We start from the raw sequence: 16342 nt of genomic DNA, 5'->3' as shown, positions 1-16342 counted from the left end.
GTGCCTACTGGTGGTGCTCTAGGGTTTCCGGGAGGTGCAGGGTGCTGTTTGCTGTCACTGGGGGGGGGGGGGGGGGTTGGGAGGGGGAGGGGAGGTGACATCAGGGGTTTTGTTGTTCTGCAGATTGCCTGCCTGTACTGTTGTTGGATTTTCCTAAGAGGACTTTTTGAAACAGGAAGGATGTCATGTAAATATTATTTACAACTGCGGTAAGCAGTTTACCGGTCAATAAAACTGCAGTATTGGAAACTGAGTGATATTGCTTAGGGCTCGTGGAGCTGCTACGTAGGAAATCATCCCAGTACTTAATTTTAGACTAACCAATCACTTAACACAGAGCTAAATATACTGTATAAATAACATTATATATACACAATGTGCCTATTCAAATTCGCTATTATATCAACTCTATTATTTTAAATTTCAAATATTTATTATTTTTATAATAAGTTATAACATAATATCATTTATAATATACACAATTTCATTCACCAACACTATTCTAATTGAAACCCTCCCATTAAGAACATAAGTAATGCCTCTGCTGGGTCAGACCAGAGGTCCATCTTGCCCAGCAGTCCGCTCACGCGGCAGCCCATCAGGTCCAGGACCTGTATAGTAATCCTCTATCTATACCCTTCTATCCCCTTTTCCTTCAGGAAATCATCAAATCCCTTCTTGAACCCCAAAACCGTACTCTGTCCTATCACGCCCTCTGGAAGCGCATTCCAGGTGTCCAGAAGAAGAACTTCCTAGCATTGGTTTTGAATCTGTCCCCTTTAAATTTTTCCAAATGCCCTCTCGTTCTTGTAGCCTTCGAAAGTTTGAAGAATCTGTCCCTCTCCACTTTCTCTATGCCCTTCATGATCTTGTAAGTCTCTATCATATCCCCTCTAAGTCTCTGCTTCTCCAGGGAAAAGAGCCCCAGTTTCTCCAATCTTTCAGCGTATGAAAGGTTTTCCATACCCTTTATCAAGTGTGTCGCTCTCTTCTGAACCCTGTCGAGTATCGCCATATCCTTCTTTAGGTACAGCGACCAATATTGGACGCAGTACTCCAGATGCGGGCGCACCATTGCCTGATACAACGGCAGGATAACTTCTTTCATTCTGGTTGTAATACCCTTATTGATTATACCTAGCATTCTATTCGCTTTCTTAGCGGCCGCTGTGCAATGTGCCGAAGGCTTCATTGTCTTGTCCACTATTACCCCCAAGTCTCTTTCTTGGGTACTCTCACTCAATGACAGCCCTCCCATCATGTAGTTGTACCTCGGGTTTCTGTTTCCTACGTGCAAGACTATACATTTCTCTACTTCATCTGCCATCTCGTCGCCCACTCCCCTAGTTTGTTCAGGTTCCTTTGTAAATCTTCGCAGTCTTCTATAGTCCTAGCCCCATTAAATAGTTTGGTGTCGTCTGCGAATTTTATTACTTCGCACTTCGTCCCTGTTTCTAGATCATTTATAAATACATTGAATAGCAGCGGTCCAAGCACCGACCCCTGCGGAACACCACTCGTGAACCTCCTCCAGTCCGAGTAGTGGCCCTTCACTCCTACCCGCCAACCAATTCCTTTCATTCATCCCAAAGTTAATTCATTCATTGTGCAAATCCTGGTACGAGTCTTTGTGCAAATGTTTGCCTGTTATCCAACCACAATCCTCCGGCCTCACTGTCATTTCATGGATACATTTTCAAATCCCTTCATGTTGTCCACTTCTCCATGTTTTCCTCTTCAAAAGTAAATCAATCGTCTGAGAATGATATAGGGCTCCTTTTATCAAGGTGCGCTAGCGGGGTTAACGCGTCGGACATTTCATCGCGCGCTAACCCCTGCGGCAAGCCAAAAAACTAGCGCCTTGTCAATGGAGGCTTTAGCGACTAGCACGGCAGGTGGTTTAACGCGCATTAAACCCCTACCGCACCTTGATAAAAAGAGCCCATAATGTTATAACTTATTCCAAAAAAAATAAATATTTGAAATTTAAAGTGATAGAGTTGGTGTAATAGCGAATTTGAGTAAGTACTTAATTTTAGGCGAGCCATAGAAAATTACCCCCCTTTCAGGGCTGAAGTTGGGAGTCTGTTTTATAAAGGCAAATAGATGTTTTTAATGTCTTTGTAAAATAGGCGCCTTTATTGACTTCTGACATGCGTTCTCTCGTAAAATTTCCTCCGGCATGGGCACTCGGCGGTATCCAAGTTTATTTAAAATTTGATGACCTGCCCCTTTTAAACTGGAACGTATGAATGCACTGCAAAACGGACATTATAGGAAATTTAAGGATGTCTGGGAGCCATTGACAAAATTCTGTAAGGAGTGACTGTTGATTTTAAGTTTAGCCCTTTGAGTATATACGTCCAGAGGGGGGTGGGAATATGCCATGAATTTAACTTGGGAAAGGTTATTGAAGGAATCTATGGGTTCCTTTTACGAAGGTGCACTAGCGGTTTTAGCGCACGCACTGGAATCCGCTATCTTCAAACCAGAAACCGCTATCTTCAAACCAGAAACCGCTATCTTTTTGCATACCCAAGCATTACCAATTGTAAATGCAAAATCTTTCTGGATAGAACTTTCGTGTATCAAGCAAACAAACAACAACACTAGCTAGACGACTACATCAACAAAGCTAGACTGACCTACAAAGCTTTTAGAAAACGCATAAAAACTGCCTTATTCGACAAATATATCACCTAAACAAAATCTTCACCGAACACGTCTTTCTTTTCTCGTTCCCAATATACCCCCTCTGAAATCCTAAACAAACCGTATTTTGCAATCCGGGACATGTCTTCTAATATGTCCCCCCTGAAAAAAATTCAATTTTAATTGTAATTTTAATTTTAATTGTAATTTTCAATGTATTTTTTGTCATTCGCGACCTTTTCCTATCAGGTCCCTCGGAAATGTCTTAGCGTACTGTACATTTTATATTTTCGCATTCTTAAAGTTTCTGTACTCTGTATTTCCTCGGACTATCTGCATATTGTAACTCGCTGAATGTCCAGCTCTCTTGAATGTAAACCGCCTAGAAGTCGCAAGATTGTGGCGGTATAGAAAAATAAAGTTATTATTATTATAGCGCGCTAGCTGAAAATCCACCGCCTGCTCAAAAGGAGGCGGTAGCGGCTAGCGCTTGCGGCAATTTAGCGCGTGCTATTCCGCGCATTAAGGCCCTAACGCACCTTCGTAAAAGGAGCCCTATGTACTTGTGTTTTTCTTGACCCTCCGATCAGCTTCAAACAATCTATTAACAGTTCCATCCCTGAAAATAATTGGAACTAGAAGACAAGACATGTTTTCAATTATTGCCCCTATTTTGTGGAACTCTATGCCCCAGTACATTAGAGACATAAAGGACCTCTTTTCTTTTAAAAGAGCTTTAAAAACTTATCTTTTCAAGGATGTTTTTAATATATGACTCCCAGACTTATAATTTTTTGTCCCTAGGCTTGACATCCTACATCTTTTTTTTTTTTTTTTTTAAATATCTCTCCCTTCCTCGAGTTATTTTTCCCTTTAATGTATTTCTTCTTCTACAAACACATTGTATCTTTCCCCTTTAGTCCTCACGATTCATGTATGTTAACCCAGTATGTTTTTATTTAAAGTCAGTGTATTTGTATCTCTATTTTACTTGAATTGTACATCGCTTAGATATTCAATAAGCGATTTATCAAGCACTAATAAAACTTGAAACTTGAAAAAAATTAGTCATTTGGGTGGGCGGGAGGGGTAAAAATGATTGCTTTTGTATTTCTGCAAGATGAATGTGCATTTCTTGAATTATTATATGTACATCTACTTATTTATTGCACTGTTGAGAGTTGGAAAATCAATAAAGAGTATAAAATAAAATTTGATGTCCGGCCCAATCGCTGTGCCTTCTAGGCAGTTTCCAAAATTCAAAATAAAAGTAAGAAAGATCTCCAAACAGTTAAAAAGAATAGTAAAAGAAAACATTTAGGGCTCCTTTTATCAAGCCGCGCGTGACTTTTCATCACGCGTTAAACCCCCGCGCTGGCTAAAAACTACCGCCTGCTCAAGAGGAGGCGGGAGCGGACAGCGTGGCCGGTGGTTTTTTAAGTTCAATATTTTTATTAGTTTTATGAATAAACAGATATAAACATTCACTCAAGTATTTGACAAAGTCTACAAATGTATAATGAGTCATAAACATAAATAAAAAGAAGAATCAGTATGGATGAAAAATGTCAAATAGGTCCATTGAATGCAGATTAATCATATATATAAAAGTAAAATACATACTACTACTAGTATAATAACTCAATCAGTTCCAAGTACAAATCATGCAACCACATTTAATTTTTCACAATAATCTGTCATTGGTTGCCAAACAGAGTCATGTTTGTTTACAGTACCACATTTAAGAGCAAAACTTCTTTCATATCTCATGGTTAAGCATACATTGTGCCATCACAAATTGTGAGACAGATTATCAGAATTTTTCCAATTGGTGAAAATGAGTTTCAATGCAATCATAGTCAGGCATCTCAACAGTCTAGCATTAGTTCCAGAAAGCGGAGATATCAGACCACAAGCGCCATATATAACAATCGCTAATGTAAGTTGTTCCTCAATCCCTAGTATCTCAGTCATCGTTTTCCATATCCGCATCCAAAATGTATATATTGGTGGACAGCTAAATATCATATGGTCTAATTTTCCCGCATCAGTCTTACATGACCAGCAACAGGTAACATCAGAGTTTGATAACTTAGTTAGTTTATGTGGTGTCCAAAAGGCTCTGTGTAGCAAAAAGTATATTGACTGAGTTATTGACGCAGAGTGAAGTGTTGAAAATGTGTTTTTCCAAACTTTTGCCCATGTAGTTGGTTGTACAGTTATACCAGTGTCATGTGCCGAAACATCACGTATGCCAAGTTTAATATCAAATTTAAGATTTATAAGCAATGTGTACCAAGCAGCAACATGACCCTTATGTTTGAGTTTCATCAGGTCATATAGTGTCAAGATTGACGGCTTATTCTGTTTGAGAGATTTTAAGTCATATCCCGTGGCAATGGCATGGCGTAACTGTAGCCATCGATAATAATGCGAAGAGGGTATGTGGTAAGTTCGCCTCAATATGTCAAATGGTATCCAAGAACTATCACAGTATAGATGTCCTATAAATGCTATTCCCGCACGTTTCCATGGAATCCAGTTCACAGTTTCGTGTTGAATGGTGATTTTTGGATTATTCCAAATGTAAATATAGGTCGTGTCTTCGCATTTTGTCTTTAATAATCCATCCATGTCCTTAAGAGCAATTCTCGTGGAAGTGATAGAGTCACAGGGCACACCAATTTTGGTTTGAACAAAAGTAGCATTAAAGATGTCATCATGTCCAGTTGTATTCATCTCAAGTGTTACCCAAGGGGGAAAGTCTCCATCTGTAGATTCCTGAAGCCAGTAAGCTCCTTGGCGTAATAACATAGCTGAGTGATATTCGTAGAAACTGGGAAATCTGACTCCCCCTTCAGTTTTATCCCTTTTCAGTTTCTGCAAACTGATGCGTGGAGTAGAATTATTCCATAAGAATTTGGTAAGTAGAGACTCAATCGCCTTATATGTGGATCTTTTAAAATAAATCGGTATCATACTCAATGTATAATTAATCACAGGTGATATCATCATTTTAACAGTATCAAGACGCCCCCACCAAGATAGGCGTAAAGGCGACCATCTGGAGGTCATCCGATGTACAAGATCTAAAAGATGTTCAGCATTAAGCTGTATCGTTTCTTCCACCGTCGGTGCAAACAAAACACCCAAATATTTTAGTTTTCTGCCAGACCACTGTAATCCCATTTTGTGAATTGTTGTATATGCCTCAGGAGTATTCAATGCCATCACCTCCGTTTTAGTGAGGTTCAGTTTGTATCCAGAAACTGAAGAATAATTTTTAATAATATCAAGAGCAGGTGGTATTGAGTCCAATGTAATGTATAACAGCACATCGTCTGCATAAGCAGATACTTTGATTTCTTTACCATCAACGTGAACACCCTTTATACTTAAATTGTTACGTATAGCTATGAGCATAGGCTCCAAAGCCAAGTTAAACAGAAGTGGAGATAAGGGGCACCCTTGTCGAGTACCTCTTTCTGGGCTAAAAGATGTCGAGAAGAGGCCGTTAATATATATCCTGGTTTGAGGAGATGTATATAGTACTTTAAGCATGGCAATAAAATTGGGATGAAATCCAAACCATAGAAGGACCTGAAAAAGATATGCCCATTCTATTCTATCGAAGGCCTTCTCCGCGTCCAGACTCATTGCCACCATTGGCTCAGACATATTACTTGTTCTGGCAATAACATTGAGAAATGTGCGAGTATTGTTGCTCGAAAATCTATTGGGCATAAAACCATTTTGATCCAGTGCAATAATCTTGGGTAGTACAAGTTGTAATCTGGAGGCCAAAAGTTTCGCATAAATTTTCGCATCAGAGTTTATCATTGACAAAGGCCTATAATTGGAAATTTTTAACGGATCTTTGTTCGGTTTAGGGAGTACTATTATTGTGGCCCCAGTGAAGGAACCAGTTATGTCATTAGTCATAATGAGGTAATTAAAGTAAGTAAGCAGATGTGGAGTCACCTGCTCATGGAAGGTAGAGTAAAATTCACTTGTTAATCCATCAGGCCCAGGTGTTTTTGATTTTGCCATGGAATTAATTGTATTTAGCAATTCAGAAGGAGTGATCTGTTCACACAATTTTGAATTATCCACTTCATCTAATGAGTTATGGGGCAAGGAGGACAGAAATCCGTCAACGTCCTCTGTAGGATCCACCTCTGATTTGTATAATTGACTGTAAAAATGTTGGAAAGAGGACAATATGTCCCTGGGTTCAGTCAACATTTTATTGTCATCTGTATGGATTACGGAGATGTTAGTTTTATCTCTCTTACCCTTTAAATAATTGGCAAGGCTATGTCCACATTTATTATTAGTTGCATAATAGTTTGCCTGTTGTGAATAAATTTGGTTAGCAGCCGTTTTACTCAATATGACATTATATGAGAATCGTTTACCTCTAAGTTTTCCTAACTTAACCATGTTAGTGGGGTCTTCACAGTGCTCTCTTTCTAAGACTTTTATCTCCGATTCTAAATTCATCAATTCCTGAAGTTCTGATTTTTTTCTTGAGGCAGCATATGATATAATTAATCCTCTTACATATGCTTTAAAGGCATCCCATATAAAAGGCCATCTAGTGTCTCTAGGGGAGTTATTAGAGAAATAGTCAGTAATTGCTGATTTAATATATGTTCTAAAATCCTCCTCCTGAAGTAAAGAGTTATTTAGCCTCCATTGAGTAGGGGAAGAAGTTTTCCCAAAAGCATTTAGTTGTAGTTGTACCAGCGCATGATCAGACACACTTATTTCATGCACATCAGAAGACCTTATGTATCGCACTAACGATTGACTTATCAGAAAAAAATCCAAGCGAGAGTAAGAATTATGAGGCATGGAATAGAAGGTGTAGTCAGTGTCATCTAAATGAGTAATCCTCCAAGCATCCACAAGTTTAAATTGTGATATAATATCTTGAAGTGAAAACCAGTTTTTGGATTTCTTATAGCAAGTGTTAGACTTCCTGTCTTTTATGGGGTCTTGAATAACATTGAAATCTCCACATACAATACAATGTTCATCTCTATGAGTATTAAGCATCTCAGCAAGATCCGCATAGAATGAAATATCATCCAGATTGGGGCCATATACATTGATCAATACAATATTGATTCCTGCTACACTTAAGCAGACCTTTATCCATCTACCCTGTGTGTCTGTGGTATGAGACAAAATAGACAAATCCTGCCTTTTCTGTATAAATAATAATACACCATTTTTTTTGCCTAGCGCAGGTGAATACAGTGCTGGGTACGCCCACTTGAGATAGCACTTTTTGGATTCAGTATCTGTGAGGTGTGTCTCTTGTAAGCAAAGAATATCTGCCTGAAATTTAGAAAGATAGTTGAAAATTTTTGTTTTCTTTATCGGATTGTTTAACCCTTTAACATTAAGTGTTAGACAATGTAGAGGCATACATACATTGATAGTGCGATACTCAATTGGTATACTGTAACATACCAGCAGTAATACATCCCATGCATACAATAATAAGCACTTAGAATATCATCCACTAAGTAGTAATTCAGAGAAAGAAGAAATAAAAACAAAAGGAAAAACTCATTAACCATAATGGAAGTTAAACACGGGATAGTGAGCACTGAGAGAGGGCTCAAGCAGTGCCATCCGCCACAAGTTATTAACTGTTTGTTATGAATATCAAAAGTTAACAGCATATTCAACCACAATTAGATTCAGTATCCCTTAGGTAGGATAATGAACATTATCACTTATGTTATATCAGAGCAGTGTACATTATTAATCATACTCATCAGGTATTATCAATATGGCTTGGAGATAGTTGTTCAAGATAATCAGCAAGTTCATCAGGTCTTGTGAAATCTTTTGTACAGTTGTTTATCGTGACTCTCATCTTGGCAGGATACATCATTCCAAACTTGGCACCGAGCTGCTTCAGCTTAGGTCGATATTCCAACAGCTTTTTCCTGGACTTAGCCGTTTGCTTACATAAATCAGGAACAAACAGAAGTGTGTGACTGTCAAGCTTGATGGGTGCTTGCAGTCGAGCCTGCTGCATTATTTCAATGACTTGTGTATATCTGAGGAGTTTCACAATCACAGGCCTTGGATATTTATCTGCTGTATTAGGCTGTTGAGAGGGGATACGATGTGCCCTCTCTATTTCAAATGCATGCGGTGAGGTCAATTTGAGCAGTTTAGGGAGCAGATCTTCCAAATATTTCACCATGTCTCTCCCCTCTCTAGCCTCAGGTATTCCAAGGATACGGAAATTGCTCCTTCGAGAGCGGTTGCTCAGGTCTTCCAGGTCAGATTCTAACTGTGCAATTCTTTTTGTATGTTTCTGCAGCGTTTTAATATTTTCAGCATTTGTTGCTATTTTAATTTCAGCGGTGTCAATCCGCGTGTTAAGATCAGTTATTTCAGCCTTGAAAGTCGAGATTTCAGTAAGTATTTCATCTGTTACCGTTTTGTTATCTGCCATGAGGGAGCGAAGGGCGCGCAGTTCTTCTAACAAGGAGGCCGCAGTAACATCGTCGAGCTTAAGTGGCGGTTTTGAAGGCGAAACCGGTTCCAAACTTTTTCGCTTGCTCGATTTCCCAGTAGCCATATTGATCGCACACCAGCGGGTAATCAATAAAATATATTATAAGTGGTTGAACTTGCCGTTTTGAGACTTTTCAATATAACTCGCGACGGAGCCGCGTGCTCAAGCAGCCATCTCTTTCGCGGCACACTAGGGCCCCCCCGTGGCCGGTGGTTTAGCGCGCAGTATTACAAGCGTTACACCGCTAGCGTGGCTTGATAAAAAGAGCCCTTAACCTTACACAGACATAGGCAAACAGAAAAAAACCACACAGTGGGGAGCTTTAAATATGACATCTAAATCTGATGTTGGATATTTTGGGGAAAACGTCCAAAAATCCAGTAGGGAAAATGGTCACCATCAGGCACGTCATCACATTTGACGTTTTTACAGGTTCCCGCAGCGTTCTCTGCTTTTCTCCACAGTCTGACACTGCGTCGCAGTAGCTTAGAACTCTCCGGCGTTTGTCTTTTTTGATTTGTTGCACATTGCTGACGCCCAGGTTCTCACCTTGTGTGGTTTCCGTACACTCTGGGCCCCTGAGGAAGGAAGTGTTTCTCCGAAACATAGACCGTGTTAGGTCCTGTGTCTTCACATATGAGAACCACCATTTGGGAATATCACATTGTATTTGCTTCAGTCCTGTGCTTTGTACATCACTTTTGCAGTGTCTTCTTTTGTTGTTCATTTTCAAACCAGAAAAATGTCTGTCTTTTTTTTTTTTTTTTCCAAAAAATGACCATTTCCTAGATGCGTTTGTCCTCAGTGTGTATCTTTTTGAACCATTTTTTGAAGAAAAAAAAAAACCCAAAACCCAACCAAACAAACCAGTCCAAATGAGAAATGCAAATAAACCTCCAAAACTCATCCAAAACCTATTTCACCCAACTGTACACCACCCCAATAGCCCTTATGCCTATAGGTGTCAACTATATGTCAGTACAGTAGGTTTGGGTAAGTTTTGGCAGACTTGCACTTTCTACTATAAGTGTACTAGTTAGAATAGGGATATGGCTCTCTTCTCTGTAGTCCACTGCAACGACCACTAGGCTACTCTAGAGACCTGCTTGCTGCTCTTTTAGGACTTGCCGTAACATCTGAAGCTAGCATACAGGCTGGTATTTACTGTTTCTTTCACCATCTTTGGGGGATAGGAGGTGGTCAGTGATAACTGGGGTGTAAGGGAGCCATGGGGTATGATTGTATGTGATGATCTTAAGGTGGGCAAACAGGTTGACAGAGAAAGCTGGAAGGATGCTAGGGTGCATAGGGAGATGTATGGCCAGTAGGAAAAAGGAGGTATTGATACCCCTGTATAAGACTTTGGAAAGACCTCATTTAGAATATTGTGCACAATTCTGAAGGCCGCACCTTCAAAATGATATAAAAAGGATGGAGTCGGTCCAGAGGAAGGCTACTAAAATGGCGCGTAGTTTTCGTTATAAGGCGTATGAGGACAGACTTAAAGATCTCAATCTGTATACTTTGAAGGAAAGGCAGGAGCGGGGAGATATGATAGAGACGTTTAAATACCTACGTGATGTAAATGCGCATGAGTCAAGTCTTTCATTTGAAAGGAAGCTCTGGAATGAGGGGGCATAGGATGAAGTTAAGAGGTGAGAGGCTCCGGAGTAATCTAAGGAAATACTTTTTTTTACAGAAAGGGTGGTAGATGTGTGGAACGCTCCCCGAGGAGTTGGTGGAGACAGAGACTGTGTCTGAATTCAAGAAAGCCTGGGATAGGCAGACTGGATGGGCCATTTGGCCTTTATCCGCCATCATGTTTCTGTGCCTTCATGCCTCAAGTGATCACCTGGGCAGTTTGGCCAACATTTTGGCATTTATTCATTACTGAAAAGGAATAGTCTCAAATGTCCAAATTGTGCGATGTTCCATTATAAGTTGCGGCACTTTATAAACCTAATAAATCTTTATGATCCGAAAATCAAAAGCTATTACCGTATTTTTCGCTCCATAAGACGCACTTTTTCCCCCCCAAAAAAGTGGGTGGAAATAAGGGTGTGTCTTATGGAGCGAATACAACAACCTCCTCCCCCCCACAATATAAAATGCCTGCCCCACTTGACAGGATCGGGTTACCGCCGTTGTCCACCACAGTTCTCCAAATGCTGCTCGGCTCCGCTTTCGCTGCTTGGCTCCGCCTCCCCAAGCCGCTGGTGAACTACAGCCACCTGGGACTGAGCCGCGTCCCCGCCGATCTCCCTGGCTAGGCAGCATCCGTGTAAGTGCTGGAAAAACCTTCTCTCGTCTCCCTGTCACTATGGCAAGTTGCAAGGAGGGAAGAAAAACATTTGCTGCCTGTCTCTTCCCCCCCCCCGCTCAGTTATTTGAATGACGCTCCATGCTGCATTTTGCTTTACTTTGACAGCATGCATATTTTTTTATTAACTTTTGCCTTTGACCACTTTAATTTTGTCTTGTTTGTGTTGCTGGGAGTGATAAAGATGCTCTTGTTCTTTTTCTGGGCTGTGATAGGTGCTCCCACTGAAATATCTAATTTAAGATTATCAGTCACTTCCTTTTTTGCATTAAGATACTAAAGTGAAAGGATTTGGTGAATGGGGAGCAAAGAGATGTTGCTTTAAAGAGCACCAGTGATCTGTCTGAGATACAGTAGGTTATCACATTTTTCAGTCCATCTTAATACTTAACTACCCTGTACTCTAAATTATGCAAAGTTTTCTAGAAGAAAGTTAGAACAGGCTTTAAACACCTGCACTGCTAAATATTGTTGTTTTTGTTTGTTTTTTTTTTAATATAATAAATGGGGGACATTATCCAACAGTTTTACAATAATAATAATAATAATAACTTTATTCTTCTATACCGCCACAATCTTGCGACTTCTAGGCGGTTTACAATCAAGAGTGCTGGACATTCAGTGAAATACAATAAGCAGATATTCAGAGGAAATACAGAGATCAGAGACCTCAGGAGGCAATAGTATAGAAATACAATTTGCTGAGCGAAAATGTAATATGTTCTATTTGTCGGGGGGCTGTCTGCCTGGCCTGTGCCCTGTCCCAGCCTATCACTAGCCCTCTAGAGGGGGGACAGGGTACATGGCAGGGCGGTGGGATAGGGTACACCATTTGGGTCAGAAATATTTTTTTCTTGGATTTTCCTCCTCTACAGGTAGTTGCGTCTTATGGTCAGGTGCGTCTTATAGAGCGAAAAATACGGTAATTCCAATAGTGCAGAGAAATTATGCAGACACTAGAGCGATGACTTTCTGTATTGCTGGTGTCAAAATGTAGAATGTCCTGGTGGGCCAATTGCGACTGTGTGTAAACTGGTATCAGTTTAAGAAGCAGTTGTTACTACATTTTAGTGATTTATTAGTCAGCATTTGAAGAAAAGAATCTGCTTAACCGTGTTTGCTACTGTACACTTGTGATTTATTAGTTGAGAATGGAAGAGAAGAAATTATTTAATTATGTAGATTTTCTGATATGGTTTGTTTTTTATCTTATGTATGTTTTAATTGATGTAAACCGTTTAGATTTTTGTAAACGCCATAAAAAAGTTTTAAATAAATAGATTATTGCAGAAAAACGTCCAAATCGTAAGCATACTCTAGTCTCGCCTAAACTATGCCTCTAACATGCCCCCTTGAGATTTAGACACACTGCAGACTAACAGCATAGAAGCCGTCAAAAAATGTGTTTCGAAAAAGCTATCTGGACGTTTCAACAAAGGAGCCCATTTTCAAAGCACTTAGACACACAAAGTACCACAGGTTTCTTAAAGTACTTTGTGTGTCTTAAGTGCTTTGAAAATGAGTCCCCAAATATCCAAATGCTACCTTATGCCATTTTTGGACATATTTCTCTTTTGAAAATGAGCTTATTTGTGTAGCAGTCCCTGAATATTGGGGCCATGGATTGCTGCAATGGCTAGAAGACCACAGCGGGCAGTGGTTTCTACATGTGGCTCATGGCTGTCCTGGAAGCCTTCCCTCTGATGTCGGAGGGATGGTTTCTGGCTCGGCCATGGGCAGTGCGTAGGAGCCACTGCCTATGGCTTTGTAGAGAAACAAGTGCAACTGGAAGAAAGGAGCAGGAAGGAACTGGCCAGAACAGGTAAACACCCAAGGGAAGGGAGTACAAACTTGGAACACAGAATGTAGGGAGGGAAGGAAGAAGAGGGGTGCGTTGGGACACGGAAGGGAGTAGCAGGACCCCCACTCATAACTATGAATCCAAGTTGGACATTTGTAATCCAGAGACTTTTCCTGTACGGTAGTTTTTTTTTCCCATTTATTTCAGAACTGAACTTCTGGTCGTTAATATATCACTTCATTTCTATTTTGTATACACCACATAGTTAAAATGTGGCGATTCAAGTGAATGATAGATAATAATAATAATTGCCTTCACCCATTTTTACAGTTGGTTGCCCACCAGGGAGTTACTTTCGGAACGAAGAGTGTATTCCATGCCCTCTCAACTCCTATCAAGATCAGAGAGGAAGCACCACCTGTATCAAATGCCCTGCAGGGAAAACTACGATTTCTACTGGAGCGTTTCAAGAAACTCATTGTAAGTATTGCCTGCCCAGATAAGCTCACAAGACCTTCTGGAAAACGCTGAAGACCATCTCTTCAGTGGAACAGTGCTAACGGGCAACTTTCTCCTAGCTCCCCTTCCTTATCCCTTTCTCTCCTCCCTCTCTCCTTCCACTCTTCTGTTCCCTTCTCCCCTTCCTTTAACTCCTTGCTCCCCTCCTGCAACCCCATCTCTACCCTCCTCTTCCCTCCCGTGCTCCCCTTGCTCCCCCTCCCCTTCTCCCTCTACATCTTCTCACCTGTCTCTTCATCGAATGCCTATAATTTTATTGCCCTGTAACTTTATTGTGAATGTCAACTGTAACCTGTTCTGAGTTCCTGGGAGAACGGGATAGAAATCTAAACAAACAAATAAATACTGTGCGTTGGGCATGATAGAATGGGTATTCACAAGCTGAATTACTGAGCTAGCATCGTCACTGTCGAACGGCATGCAACAACGTGTACCAAGGTCATGGAAACATTTGATTTGTCAAAACAAATTTCAACTGTGGTTCTTTCTGTTCCTTCTGGTGAGAATGAAATCTCAAACGCAACTAGGTGGTATGGCTGAAAATGACATACAGTCGACTCCACCTGTGCACGCTTTGGTTATCCATACCCTACCACCACTGTCCCATTTTTTTTTTTTTTTACATTAAAGTCAATAGACGTAAACTCCGGATATTTGCAATTCAGATAAGCACACAATCCGCTTATGCACACTGATGTCATAGGTCCCACCTCTATTCTTTCACGTTACCTTCACTCTGGTTAAATGCAATCACATTCCGACTGGGAGGAAAGTCAGTTGGCAGAACAGATTGGCCACAATGGCTAAGCTTGAAAGTGAGTGCTCCGCTTCCACTCAAGCTATAGGGCATAGCTTTCTTGTACTTTAGGCTCCGGCAGCCCACGTACCATATTTAAACTGAGACGGCTTAACTACAGCCTCCCCCCTCCCCCCTCCCCCCCCACTCCTATTAAGCGCACACTCCATTTAAGCGCACGTGGCAACCCGGTCCAAAGGGCGTGCACTTAAGCGGAGTCGACTATATTCCATTTCATTTCATTTTATTTATTGAAACTTGTGTCCCACATTTTCCAATTAATGTTCAATGTGGCTTGCAATCAACATGACTTAAAATTCCGTTGTACAAAATCAATTAACATTCATTATGGAGAAAGTTCTTGAATAGGAATGTTTGCACTATAGTATGAAACCTTAAATAATTTTCCTGATATTTGATGAAGTTACAGGGAAATACTTTTAAAACCAATAAGAGGAAATTTTTTTCACTTGGAGAATAGTTAAGCTCTGGAATGCGTTGCCAGAGGATGTGGTAAGAGTGGATAGCGTTGCTGGTTTTAAGGAAGGTTTGGACAAGTTCCTGGAGGAAAAGTCCATAGTCTGTTATTGAGAAAGACATGGGGGAAGCCACTGCTTGCCCTGGATCGGTAGCATGGAATATTACTACTTCTTGGGTTTTGGCCAGGTACTAGTGACCTGGATTAGCCACCATGAGAATGGCCTACTGGGCTTGATGGACCATTGGTCTGACCCAGTATGGCTGTTCTTATGCTCTTACATATGCCAAGTATAGGCCAATGACGCCATTGCAACATCACTGATGAGGTTGGCTCTGAGGCACTGTGGAATGAGGCATTATGACATCACAATCTCAGCTCTAGAATGTTGCTCTCATTGGGTTTTGGCCAGGTATTAGTGACCTGGATTGGCCACCGTGAGAACGGGCTACTGGGCTTGATGGACCATTGGTCTGACCCAGTAAGGCTATTCTTATGTTCTACACAATTCTATTACATTTAGAGAAATGAAGGATGAGATATTCCCTAGACTCCTTTGTATCATTATATGCTGAAAGATGCCCATCTTGTTTATATCCTGGAGCAGTACCATTCAATATCCGATGAATTGATGCCCAGATTTTAAATGCAAAATGTGCCTTAATGGGTAACCAGTGTAATTGTTGTAACAATGGGAACGCTTTCTCATATCTTCATGCCACAGTATTTTGTGCAGTTGAATAAGGGGGAAGGGCAGTCTGCCCCGGGCCCCACCTTGATGGGAGCACCGGCAGCTGTCCTCCTCTCTGCATTCCCACTCCTCCCCTTACCGCCTGTGCCTTCTTTTCCCCTCTAATTCTTTGCTGGCGCGAGCAGTAACTCCAACTTGCTGTTTGTGCCAGCGTTGGCTCTCCCTCTTATGTCACTTGGGGAAGAAGAGATGAAGTTTGTGAGGGGGCGGGGCTGGGACAGAATGTGAACGGGTGGGGCTGGGTCCGAATGGGGTGGGGCCACTTCTTTTGCCAACAAAATCTGGTAATCTATTCCTGCAGCTCTACAGAGCTTGTCCATTGGGGTAGCGAGAGTGAGAGTCAAACGGGGAGGTGGTATCCCTGCCCTCATCTCTGCCCACTTGTTCCTTCCCCGCAAGCCCCCTTCCCTTCCCCTGTACCTCTAGTTGAAGTTGTTGCTCGCAGCAGCCAACAACGTGTTCCTTGAAACCCCGTCGG

General features: G+C 41.0%; 1 protein-coding gene across 2 annotated transcripts in view; it reads left to right on the top strand.

Annotated features, from left to right (window-relative positions):
• TG (thyroglobulin) overlaps positions 1-16342 on the top strand; it is a 230637-nt gene that overhangs the window by 110035 nt on the left and 104260 nt on the right. For both annotated transcript variants that reach the window (XM_033933389.1, XM_033933388.1), the window contains one exon: positions 13651-13800. In XM_033933389.1, coding sequence (XP_033789280.1) covers positions 13651-13800 — 150 coding nt within the window. The remainder of the gene's footprint in view (positions 1-13650; positions 13801-16342) is intronic.

The sequence above is a fragment of the Geotrypetes seraphini genome, chromosome 2, assembly GCF_902459505.1.
Source record: "Geotrypetes seraphini chromosome 2, aGeoSer1.1, whole genome shotgun sequence".
Classification (NCBI taxonomy): domain Eukaryota; kingdom Metazoa; phylum Chordata; class Amphibia; order Gymnophiona; family Dermophiidae; genus Geotrypetes; species Geotrypetes seraphini.
Note: the sequence above shows the minus strand (reverse complement) of the source record. Positions and strands in the feature narration are given on the sequence as shown.